This window comes from Artibeus jamaicensis, unplaced genomic scaffold (genome assembly GCF_021234435.1).
Source record: "Artibeus jamaicensis isolate MK-2021 breed Jamaican fruit bat unplaced genomic scaffold, CSHL_Jam_final contig_415, whole genome shotgun sequence".
NCBI lineage: Eukaryota > Metazoa > Chordata > Mammalia > Chiroptera > Phyllostomidae > Artibeus > Artibeus jamaicensis.
In genome coordinates, this window is record NW_026521823.1 from 39325025 (window position 1) to 39337896 (window position 12872).

A 12872-nucleotide genomic window follows, 5' to 3' on the forward strand; every position below is an offset into this window, starting at 1 on the left:
TGCTATCCTGGAAGAAATGTAGCCAATGCTTCCTGTATCACAGGGCCTCTAGTTCACAAGGTCCTCAGAGGACGTAGAAGGGACTTGCCTCTTAGAAAGTCTTCCCTGGAAAAGGACACAGCAGAGGGAGCATTCTGACACCATCCATGGACCTGAAGTTTCCCAGGGCACTAAGGGACGTCCTTCCATCAGGCTGACCCCTGTTCGCATGCTGCCGATTTGTAAGTGGACTTCTTGGCAGGGACACCTGTGACGTGTGTCGGTGAAGGCAGGTTACAGGAGAGGGCTTTGCAGATCGACACTTGAGGCTTCGCGCTCCTTCACCCCGAACCCTGCGGTGGTGAGGACCGACTGAGGACTCGGATCAAGATTTTGTTCTGAAAGGGCGAGAAGTGAAGTGCTCCCCAACTGCTGACCTAATTGTGATCGCGTTACCCTGCTCCTGACCTGAATGACTTCATCTGGGAGTAAATTACCTTCCCCAGGATAATTGAGAGCTTCCTGGAACAAAAAGTATCAGGATGAAGACAGCATTAATAAATTACATTCTTCTAAGGGGCAATGGGCAATGGACTGCAGCATCACCTCCAAGACAATGGTTTTCTCCTTTTCAGTTCCTTGTAAAACTTAAAAAAATAATAATAAATTGATTTACAGTCAATACTTTCACTTGGGGTGGAGGAATGCTCTGGGAACAAAAACCTTGTATAAAATTTTGATATTATCTATCGGTCATTCGTCATCAAAACAAAACAAAATGTACATCAAAGTAGGTATAATTTAAGATGTACTATAGTTTTCCTTTTTTAATTAGAAAAAAAATTTAAATGTAAGCTTTACTTTTCAGCACAGTTTTAGGTTCACAGCCAAACTGAGAGGAAAGTACAGAGATTTCCCACAGGCCCCTACACACACGACACAGACCCCAGCCACCCACACACACCACCAGAGTGGTAGGTTCGTTACAACTGATGAACCTGCAGACACAGTAAAGTCGCCCCAAGCCCACAGTTCGCCTTCCGGTCCACGCTTGGTGTAAGTTGTACGGGTTTGGACAAACGCGTGATGACGTTTCTGTCACTGTTGTATTGGACAGAGTAGTTTCGCCGCCCTGGCATTTTCTTCCCTTCCTCCTTCCTGACCCCTGGTAATCCCTGATCTTTTTATCACCTCCGTAGTTTTGCCTTTTCCAGAAGATCATGTAGCTGGAAACACACAGCATGCAGCCTTTTCAGACTGGCTTCTCTCGCTGAGCAACATTCACTTTTCTGAACAGAGGCAGCATCAAAGCTCCCCGAGGCCACGTGGGCTGGTGTGACTCCGTGATAGGGAACGTGAAGATTCAGCCTCAGTTTCACTCCTTCCGCAAGCCCCTGGCCTTCCTTAAGCCCCCGTTTTCTCACCAGTACAATCAAGATGACATTATGACCTGCCCCACCGACTTCACTGTGTCCTTGGGACAATCGGGTTTCTTTCCTAGAAAACGGAGGCCATAGTGCCTACGCTGTTGAATGATTAAACGGGCGCCTGCGGGAAGAGCGTGGCACAGCACCCGGAACGTGCCGGCTTTTAATAATGGGGCTGGAGGTATAACCCACGTGTGCTGAATACCTTCTATTGGAACCTCTGAAACTACCCTCTGTACTTCTCCATCTCGCTGTGCGGGGCACAGTTTTGAAGCAAACACACCCACTGGGCACCCTTTCCTCGGGATTTCCTGATGGACTGAGCACAGGGGAGGTCCGGAGGTTAGCAGCTAGGAGGGAGGGTGTGTGCGCCCCAGGCCCCCTCTGTGCCGGGCGGGGCCTGGGCTGCGGCTGCCTTCCTCTTCCAAAGCCAGAGAGCATGTGGACAACCATCCTGGACTCGCTGGGCACTTCTAACCCCGCCCATACCTCTGTGCGTTATGTGTTAAATGATCTCTTTTGAGGTCATGGAGAAAGCTTCTGCTGATTCCTGTCAGGAAGGCGCATGATGTTTGCCCTTCAATATTTACAGGCAAAATTACTATGGCTTTTTTTATGTCATAAAGCAGCCAGGGGACCATTAAATCAAGAACCATAAGGGACTCAATAAAATATTGCAAGAATTGCTAACATCCTTTTATGTCCAACATTGGTTATAACTTATGAAAATGTACTTTCATATTCAATAAAAATGTTAAAGTTTTAGAGATTTTGGAAAAAATATATAAAGATGATGAAAATTCATATAGAGACCAATAAGAAAGGCTGGTCGATAGTTCCTCATTAAAAACATGGGTACACAATGCAATATAGATAAGGTATCACAGTAATGTACACTTGAAACCAATGTCACCTCAGTGCATTTAGTAAAAAATACACACCACACACACACACAATTCCCTGGGCACTTTTTAACTTGGTAGAACAAAGACAACAATTTAAACAAAGCGTATTTAATGTCTGCACCTGGCGTGTTCACAGGTGTGTTCCCCAGTCTGGAGCCTCTTTCCCGGAAGTGTGAACAGAGAGGTACCTACAGTACTACCCCAAAAGGGAAGGCTTCGGTGATAATCATTCAAGGAGAATGTCAACGGCAGCATGAAGTTTCTCTATTAATAAAAAAGTAAATCGAACCCATAGCTATGGCTCTGTTATCACAAGGGACTAAACATCTTCCCTTAACAAAATCACTGACTGTATTTTTCCCAATTTTATAAATACAGGTTTTCCATTTTAAAAAAATGTTAAAATGAAAAACAGGTCAATCCCAGTCCTTAATAAAAACAGATAAACAAAAACCCGGAAAACCCCAGGGCTTGGTGGTCTCTCTGCTGCTGGGCAGGCACGACGCTCCGCCCAGAACATTCGAGAACGAGGCTACTTACTTCAGCTTTCGGTCGCGCCCCAGCTGACATTTGGTGTTGCACACCATCAAGATTTGGAAATGTTTCCAGTGTCACTTCTCCAAGTTCCTTTCTTCTGATAATTTTCTAAAAGATTACTCTTCATGGAATTATGGAATTCTGTAAGACAAAATGTTTTAAACAGGTTTTCACATACCAAAAATCATTCTTTTGCAACAATTCAAGTAAATTAGTCAATAAAATATATTTTTTGAAAAACAGAATGGGGAATAGAACAAATGTAATGGCATAATCAATAAAAAAAGTTAAAAAAAAGAAAAACAATGGTTTTAAAAATTAACATGACATGTGAGAACATTCATAAATATTAAATTTTTTTCTGCCCTGGCTGGTGTAGCTCAGTGGATTGAGCACAGGCCTGCGAACCAGAATATCGTGGTTCGATTCCCAGTCAGGGCACATGCCTGGGTTGCAGGCCAGTTCCCAGCAGGGGACACATGAGAGGCAACCATACATTGATGTTTCTCTCCTTCTCTCCTTCCCTTCCCCTCTAAAGATAAATAAATAAAATCTTAAAAAAAAATTTTTTTTTCCAAAGACATTTTTATTTGAATTCAGTGAGATCAGCTCAGGGTAAATCCTGAAAACTTGTTGTAAATGGAAGTTTATAAATGAAGGTAATTTTAAGTTACCAATATTGAAATATTTTAAAACCCTTAAAAGTGTTTTAAAAATTGAAATAAGATGTGGCTCATTCAGAGCCACATTATTCTTTAATTCTTAAGCTTTAGGATCTATATATTTTGAAATAATTTTATAATAGTAGAAACATATAAAATTACATTTTTGAAAGCTAACTACAGAAAAATGATTACAAACATATTAGCATTAAGAAAATCCTAAACTTTTCAAATAGTGTAAAAGCTCTTTTTCCAGAACGCTGGCACTTTTATCGAGTTGGAGTGACTGGGTTTGTGGTCACAAACTCTCGGAAGCGTTCCACATTTCTCTACTGCCAGGTTTTCTATGCAAGTTACCCAGAAGCCTCTCTTGTAATGTTCTGTCCTGGTCTACACCCTTTAGAAAAAGTATCGAGTTCTGCAGAAGTAGGAAAAATTGGGAATGTGGATTTTTGGTTAAATGAAAATTTTAGTCATCAACCACGACCTTGTTCTCCGGGGTGAGAGGGAACAATAAGAGATCTAGAATAAACAGACTTGAGTATGAACCTAGCACCACCCCCAAACACTAGCTATACAACCTGGGAATTAATTTCCCCCAGTCTCAGTTTCTTCACCTGTAAAGGAAGACTTCCAAACACATATGGAACACTACTCTGCGTGTGGCATGTTTTTGGTCAGTGAGTGTGACTGCACAGGAGCCAAGTCTGAGCAAAAGTCTGTGCTGCTTGGAGACTTTCTTCGGGTGATGAACACGCAGTACACCAGACAGATGATGCACCATGGAATCATACCCCCAAAACCTATGTAATTTAGTAACCAATGCCACCCCCAACACACTCAATAAAACATAGCAAACTAAATAAAGTGTTCTTAAAAATGTGTCTGGGAAAGGTTCAAAGGTCATGCACATCTGCCCTTGAGGAAAGCCCAGGAAGAAGCTGTTGTGGCCGTGTCTGGTCTTAACTATGCAGTCACTGTAAAAGGTATGAAAGGTATTAAATCCAAGAAAAAACAGCCACAAACTAGACTCCTAGACAGGCAGCCAGAGGTGCCGACGCTACAGCGAGGTGGCCGTGGAGTTGACCGGTGAGCACCACACCCCTCTGGTCACTGCCCACGGACCCCTGCCAGGTGGGCACCAAGTTTGAAGGTGCGACAGGAACCCACACTGCAGGCTCTTTTGTAAGATGCGGAAGGCGCTGGCCCGTTTCCATAGGCGATGGTGGTACTTACTGCCTGAAAGCCCTTCGGCACCGGTACCGCTGTGGCTGCTGATGTCACAGCCTTGCAGCTGGGGGACAGTTCTCCCTTTCATCTGAAGTTAGGGAAACTTATTCTGGAAAAACTGCCGTTCTTAAACACAGGACGCTGTGTACAATACTTCCGCATGTATCACCTTGCGTTTTCTTCTCGGCAAATCACTCGCCCCACAGAGGTGGGGGTCCAAATTTATAAGAGAGCCGCTAAAGAGAATAATTAGCTTGACGAGGACCACGGAGCAAACGAGGGCACTAAAACCTGTCGATTCTTCTAGTGATCTCTCTTTGGACCCCTGATTCCTCCCAGCTAAATCCCAGCCATGCTTATTCCACTGTAGGCCCTCGGTCAGCCAGCTAGAGGGTGGGGGCCCTTTAGCCCCAGAAATGGTAACCAGCTGTGGAGACTAGGCAGCTGGGCTGAGTTTCCACGCAGGAATCCCCAGTACATCTGTGAGCTTTCCGGGGTGCCCGGACACAGGTGTGGCCGCTTACAGTACTTGTTCGGGGCAGGCTAGGACACTCTGCCTCTTCCATGATGCTGCCAGCGATGGCCTTTTATAAAGTTCTGCTTTCGGTGTCCTGTGGCTGATAGACTGAATTGGCTTTTCTTAATTGGTGTTGCACCATAAATATTTTTAAGGTGTATATTAAGTTTATACTATATTTGGGGAGGGCTGTCTTTATACTCTTCTATCTGGGACTAATGATAGTTTTGTTTCCTTTCCATTCCTTATACTTTATTTTCCTTATTACTAGGCTAGGACTGCCAGTATTTGATTTTAAGGAGAAACATTTCCAATGTTTTTCCATTTAATTGAGATTCTGATTATGTTCTTTTTTAAAAAAATTGGCAGTTCCATTCCTTGGATCAAAATTTCTCATGTGCAAGTTGAATTTCACTGAATATATTTTCTCCATCTATAAAGATTATCAAATTTTCTTCATTAATCTAATTTTTTGTTAAACCAGCCACATATTCCTGTACTATATTATCAAAGTACCCTTCTAGTCTTTGTGATTACTTCTCATAATGAACATTCGAATTTCTCAAATACTCTGTAGACAACTGGACTTACTTATATTCCCGAAATCATCTGCGCGCAGTTATGAGCAGCATTCAACCTTACTGAACTCGGTCAGCTGCTACTTTCTTTTGTGTTTTTGAACCTGTATTTATTTTTGTCTTCTGTCAAGTTTTTGTATCAAGACATTAGTTGTATTGGATAAATATGGAAGCTATACATCTTTATCAGTGAGATATAGAAAATTTAAATTGCATGAGAATTATTCCTTCTCTGAACATTTCAAAGAACTCACAGGTAAAACCACGTGGCCTTTAGGGGGATCCTTTGAGGACGTGTTTGATTTCTCCCAGGGTTTTTGTTCTGTTCTGCTGTGTAACTTCTGAGTGAATGTCGACAATGGCTATTGTAATGGAACATTGTGTATTACACTGAATCTTTCATATGTATCAGCAGACCTATGTAGGCTCACGCACTTTAAAACTCTTATTGTAGCTGACATTGTAGCCTTCTTGTTCCCTATTTATATTGTTTAGCAGAAAGAGCCTAGGCTTGAGGTCAGACCAGTGATTTTCAAGTGGTGTGCCACGAGAATTTGTGAAACGTGTAGACCCCAACTACTTAGTCAGGGGCACCGACCCCTTCTCCCTTAAACTGTCAAATAAAAAAATGACAACAGCCAACACAACAATAGACGCCCCATGTGAAAGAATCAAAATTACACCTACATTTTTTGTCAGGCTGACACATAACATTTTTGCTGTGCTGCAGGGATTTTAGTAAGTAGTTTCTGTGCCACGAGAAGAAAGAGGTTGAAATCCGCTGGACACCAAGGCAGGTAAGCACTCGGCTTGTCAGATCTCAGCTGAATTCCCCTCACCCCCCACCCCGGGAAAGCCCTGCCCCACCCTGGGGACCCGTCTGGCTCTGCCCCTCACAGGCGTTGCTGTGAACAAACTGCTTCACCTCTCTGCACCTCAGCCACCTCGTCTGTAAAAGCAGAAAGAAAAATGCTCTGTACCCACTGGCTTGTGTGAGTTTATATGTGGGAGCCATTTTAAAGTGTCTGGCACGCTGTGAGGAACTGGTGATTGCTATTTTGTTGGTACATGACGGGCCATTTTGATCAAGTGATGAGAGTTTTAAATAATAACCATTTGAAGTGTTTTATTAGGATAATTAAAAATGGGAAGCCCTCGTGACCACAAATAACTGTTTTTTCCCCCTTTGAAGTGACAAGGCCAGAGGAATATGTAATTAGATTTTGTTCCTTATTGGACTGTTTATTTTACTGTTTAGCCTCTACTGTGATACATCTGATTGTTTTAAATACATAGTTTTAATGGCTTCATAGTTTTGTAACTACACAGTACTGATTAACGATGTTTCCTCAGACTTGACAGCTCTTGGGGAAATCATCTCTAAGTTTCTAAATATTTTGTTTTCTCGGTCTTTATCCATTACTTACTTTGTGTAGTTAATATATTATTCAGATAGTTTCTTCATTTCTTTTTCTTGTGACAAGAACATTTGAAAATTCTATTCCCTGTAGTTGTTCTCATAGGCTGCTATGCACACACACTAGTCCTGGAATGCTAAACTTCACTGATGTAGTGATAACTGTAGTAATAACCAGCTATTTTCTCCGTTGTACGGCTGAGCCACGACTCAGGAGTGCAAACCAGTAATGAACTTCTCTTCCTAACCTTTGTCCAAATTTCATAGAAAAAGAGTTTAGGAAAACTAAAAATGGATCTGCCTTTTGACCCAGCAATTCCACTGCTGGGATTATATCCTAAGAACCCCAAAATACCACTCCAAAAGAACCTATGCACCCCACTGTTCATAGTAGCACAATTTACAATAGCCAAGTGCTGGAAGCAACCTAGGTGCCCATCAGTAAATGAATGGATCAGAAAACTGTGGTACATTTACACAGTGGAATTCTATGCAGCAGAGAGAAAGAAGCAGCTCCTACCCTTTGTGACAGCATGGATGGAACTGGAAAGCATTATGCTGAGTGAAATAAGCCAGGTGGTGAAATACAAATACCATATGATCTCACCTTTAATAGGAACCTAAGCAACAAAATAAACAGACAAGCAAAATATAACCAAAGACACTGAAACTGAAAACAGGCTGACGGTGACCAGAGGGGAGAGGGGAGGAAGTTTCAGGGGGAAAGGGGAAGGGTTTGCAGGAGCAAGTACAAAAGACACATGGACAAAAACAATAGAGGTGGAAACAGGAGGGAGGTGGAGAGGGCTGGGGTGGGAGTAAAAGGCAGAAAACTGCACTTGAACAACAATTCAAGTAAAAAAAAGAGTTTAGGGAAAACTTCCTAAGTATTTATATGTATGTGGACATAGCAAAGAAAGAGGTGGTCCGCCGTTGCTGCTGCCCAAGCCTAGAGAACGAAAGAGCACATTCTTTTACTCGCTGCACTATTTTTCAGAATTAAAACAAAATGGGAATACAAAAAGGTAATCATTTTATTTTAAAGTTCTAGGATATTCCTAAAGTACAACATACAATATTGTGATTTTTATATATTTAAAAGGATAACAGGTCGTTGTTTAATTTTTCTCTTTTGCAAAGAAGAATCATACTAGTTAACTAATTTAGACAGTAAAGACCACATTTGATTTTTTTTTTTTAGAGAACAGCACACATTTATAAAGGAACATCCATATTTTGTAAGATTTAAAATACTGGCTAGTAATATCCTGTTTAGGCATAAATATTGTAACATCGTATCGGTTTGGTCCCAAATGTACACGCAGTGTGCCAAGGGTGGAGGCTATGCATAGACTGGAAGTCCCCTTTCCACTGATTTTTCAAGTAGATTTTGTTCTGTATCTCAAAAGAGAAGCTCTTGGAATTCACCTCTAGGGAACATTAAAAACACAAAGAAGAAATTTAAGCACGTGTGAAAATTTTCCTGAGATGAGCTAAAATACTGGGTAGCGAATCCACTTCTGACTAATGATTCTAATCTGTTCTCCCTAGAACTGAGACTAATTTACTTATCCTGCTACGTGACTAAGACAGACACACTTGATTCCATAGCTGAGAAATGAGAGGCCTTCTCTCTTTTCACATTCCCACTGCTGGACACAGGATTCCCCGTCTCCATCACAATAATCACAACTGGCATTTATTTCACGCTTATATATTCAGTGCAGAGAAAGCAGGCATCTGCCTGGATTCAGTTCTCAACTCCTCTGCTTACTATCCTGTGACCTGAGCAATGTACTTAAATTTTCAATGTCTCTGCTGTGTCATTGGGTGAAAATGGGAGATTTTAATAGGGTCTACTCATAGAATTTTATTACTTCCCATTTTATTTTTTGGCCCATATTTTACCCAGGATATTGTCAGTGCTCCAGGACACCAGAATTCTGTTATATTCTCTATGAGAGCGATGGCCGTACCCTCTCTGAGGTGTCGGGCACTGCAAAGAAAGCTCCCAAAGGCCCAACGACAACAGACAAAGAGGCTAGTTAGTGTGGTGCTGGCTGAAGAACCCAAGCGTCTCCTCCAAATCCCATGATGTGACCCACTGAAGATGGACGGAGAAGGGACAAAATAAAGCACGAGATGTGCAAACAGAGGACTCAGATGACAGACACTTCGATGTAACACAGTGACATATAAGAAAGCTTTTGTAGTCTCATGACTTTATTTTTCACTGGCATGCAGTTGATTTAGGCACCTGCAACTTTTCCAAATGGCTTGCTTAGGCAAAGCATCTTTAAAGGCAGTCAATCCCTGTCTTTTCTCTTTCTCCCTCTTTTTCTTTCTTTCTCCCTCTTTTTCTTTCTTTCTTTCTCTTCCTTCCTTTTTCTTTCTTTCTTTCTTTTTCTCTTTCTCTTTATTTCCTTCCTTCCTTCTTTCTTTCTTTTTTCTTTCTCTTTCTTCCTTTTCTTTCTTTCCTTTCTTTCCCTTCCTTCCTTCCTTCCTTCCTTCCTTCCTTCCTTCCTTCCTTCCTTCCCTCCTTTCTTTCTCTCTTTCTTTCCTTCCTTCCTTCTTTCTTTCTTCTTTCTCTTTCTTCCTTTTCTTTCTTTCCTTTCTTTTTCTTCCTTCCTTCCTTCCATTCATCAATATGCCAAGCATGGTTGAAGCAGAAAAAACAAAAATACGTACAACATATTTTCTTGAAGAGCTCTAGTCTAGGAAGAAAGGGCCATGTAGGCAGATAATATTACAAGGATTTAAGCCAAAGTACATACAACATGAAACAGGAATACAGTCAAAAGAACAAATAATTCTGCTTGAGGAAAAGAGTGCATAGAAGAAATAACCTTTAAACTGAGTTTTGAAGGAAGAATAGTAGTACGTCAGAGGAAGGGGACCCCATGGCATAAAAGCACAAAGAGAATACACACACTCCAAGAATAGTGAGAATCCTTATCTGACTCCATCTGATGGCAGCAAATGATGTGTGAAGTTCAATGGGAGCCCCCAGATAAGAAACCGTGTATTAAGGAATTTGCCTTCTCTCTGCAGGTAATGGGCCCCCCCATGGATTTTTTTGTGCTGTTGTATTTTAAAAATGAGAATGTTAAAAAATATGGGAACACTATATATTACAATAAATAACAGTTTTAAAATGTGCATAATAGTCATTAGCGTTCCAATGTTTGAGCTCAAATCTCGCTCAAATTTGCTCCCTCCCTCTTTGTGTGTGTGAATGCTTTTCCAATAAAGTATTTTTATTGTAAAATAGGTATAGAAAAGCACGTAAAATGGATGCATGAATTAATGTATTGCCCCAAAGTGGACCACCTTTTCACCACCATTAGGTCAAGGTTTGCCAGAACTTCCCCCCACCCATGCTCCCTCCTCCCACCAAACTCACTCCATACCAACTGCAGTCTCGTACTTCCTCCCATAAGGAAGAATTATCCTGACTTTTACAGTCATTATTCCTTCCCATTTTCATGGTTTTATCAGTCAAATGTCGATTTTGAGGTGCTCACCCTTCCCCTCTTTTATTGAACCTATTGGGTGACACTGGATAACAAAATTATACAGGTTTCAGGCACCCAATTCCATACACATCCTCTGTCCACTGTATAGGGTGTTTGCCCCCCCCAAGTCTGTCCATCATCACTTATCCCCCTTTACCCTCCTCCCGGCAATCTCCACACTGTTGTCGGCGTCCGTAAGTTTCTTCTATTGATTTTTTACTCAATGCCTCCACCTGCTCCCCTCTCCCACCATGTGACAGCTGGCAGCCAGCTCTCTACCAGTCTGTCTGTATTTTGCCTAATAGTTCATTTTGTCCATTGGATTCCACATGTGAGTGAAATCATTCAGTATCTGTCTTTCTCTGCCTGGTTTATTTCACTTAGCATAATGTTCTCCAGGTGCATCCATACTGGCACAAAAGGTAAAAATTCCCTCCTTTTTATGGCCAAATAATATTCCATTGTGTAAATGTGGTACACATTGTGTGATACATTTTTCATGTACTCATCTACTGATGGGCACTTGGGCTGCTTCCAAATCTTGGCTATTGAAAATAATGCTGCAGTGAACATAGGGGATGCTATATTCTTCTGAAGCAACATTTTAGGTGTCTTTGCATGTAATGGATATATTCCCCAAAGTGGCACCACTAGGTCCCTAACTAAAGATAAGTAGAATTAGGAAACCACAGTAGGAATTCTTTGGGGGGTAGGCAGGGGAAGCCCATCAGCAACTCGGAAACCAAACCTTTTGTTAGCCCAGCCAACCTCTCACTTTTCTAGTCTCTGATTTCTCATTATGAATTGAGTGTCTCTTTATTTTATGCCCTAGCATCTCCTACCATAAAACTTCAGGCCTTTAAAATTCGTATTATTTTGGAGTACCAGACTTTTGGAATAATAACATCTTCTTCGCTATGGCACTCAAGCTCAGGGGCGCCAAGTGGCGCACCCGGATGATGCGCTGCTGTGTATCAAGCCGCCTCTGGGCGGTGAAAGAGGGTTATGCACAGAACGAGGAAGACAGTTGGTAAAAAGAGAAGGGTATGCCATCTCTTGGGATATAAATGCAATTCCACAGGTAGGCTTCTGAACGCAACATTTTTTAAAAGGTCTCTCTCTTGCTTTTCAATTATTTGTCATGTAGTCTTTGTTTTAAAGATGTTTGAAACTAGATGTTTGGTTCTTTTCATGCGTTTTTATGCCCGTATTTTGTGATCATGGAAAATGGTAGATAGTAGAAAAAGAACATTTACTCTTCTAAAATTTCCTTTAAACACAGAATCCACTGTTGAAACACTTAAAAATGGTTATAGAACATTTCAATGGTCTTCAGATATATCTGCCTTACTAATCTAGTCACTAAGTGCCTATTACGCTTATCATAAGGGCAGGGGCTGTTCGCTTTAACATTGTTTTATCAAAACAATCTTCTTCCACTGCCCTGTGACTTATGGTCTTCCATCCTGAAAGCCATTCATCACACATGAAACACTAACCCAAAGAGGGACAGTAGAAAAAACTAAAATGAACTGTTTTCTTGATGAAAGAAGACACTATTCTTTTCTAATCAAATCAACTTTTCAAAATTCCAGGCAAAATACAAGGAGAAGCACGAATGTGTTTTAATATCACATAAATCTGTGTATCACTAGCCAAAAATAAAAAAAACAATAGTAGAAAAGCACCAACTGGAAATTTTACCCTCAAGTCCTGATTTGAACATTGGATGATGATTAAATGCTGACAGATGATTAAATATTGATGATTTAAAAGTAGCTTAGGAAAAGTTACATGAAATTATTTTTGAACTATAACAATCTCAAATGAATATACTTGAGTCAAAAATAATTTATATTTTAATTTTTACCAAAAATTTTTACAGAAAGTCAAAGGCAATTTATTAAGGATATTATTGCTTTTTAGTAATTTTAAAATAGAACTCTTAGAAACAGATAACTGAAGAGGAAATGTCAATTTATACAAAGTGGGGGATGGGTTAGTTTTCAGACTGTACCAGCTGCTTTGTACTAACGTTAACTTTATCATGAACATATAAAACTTATGTTCTTTCTCTTATCACAAAAGCTGAAGTAAATATGTTC

The 12872-nt window shown here is 40.9% G+C and overlaps 1 protein-coding gene across 1 annotated transcript in view; it reads right to left on the reverse strand.

Moving 5' to 3' along the window:
• Positions 1 to 12872, reverse strand: part of STARD13 (StAR related lipid transfer domain containing 13) — a 347642-nt gene that overhangs the window by 260384 nt on the left and 74386 nt on the right. Inside the window, exon 2 of the mRNA XM_053665600.1 lies at positions 2852 to 2989. Coding sequence (XP_053521575.1) covers positions 2852 to 2881 — 30 coding nt within the window. The 5' untranslated portion in view covers positions 2882 to 2989. The remainder of the gene's footprint in view (positions 1 to 2851; positions 2990 to 12872) is intronic.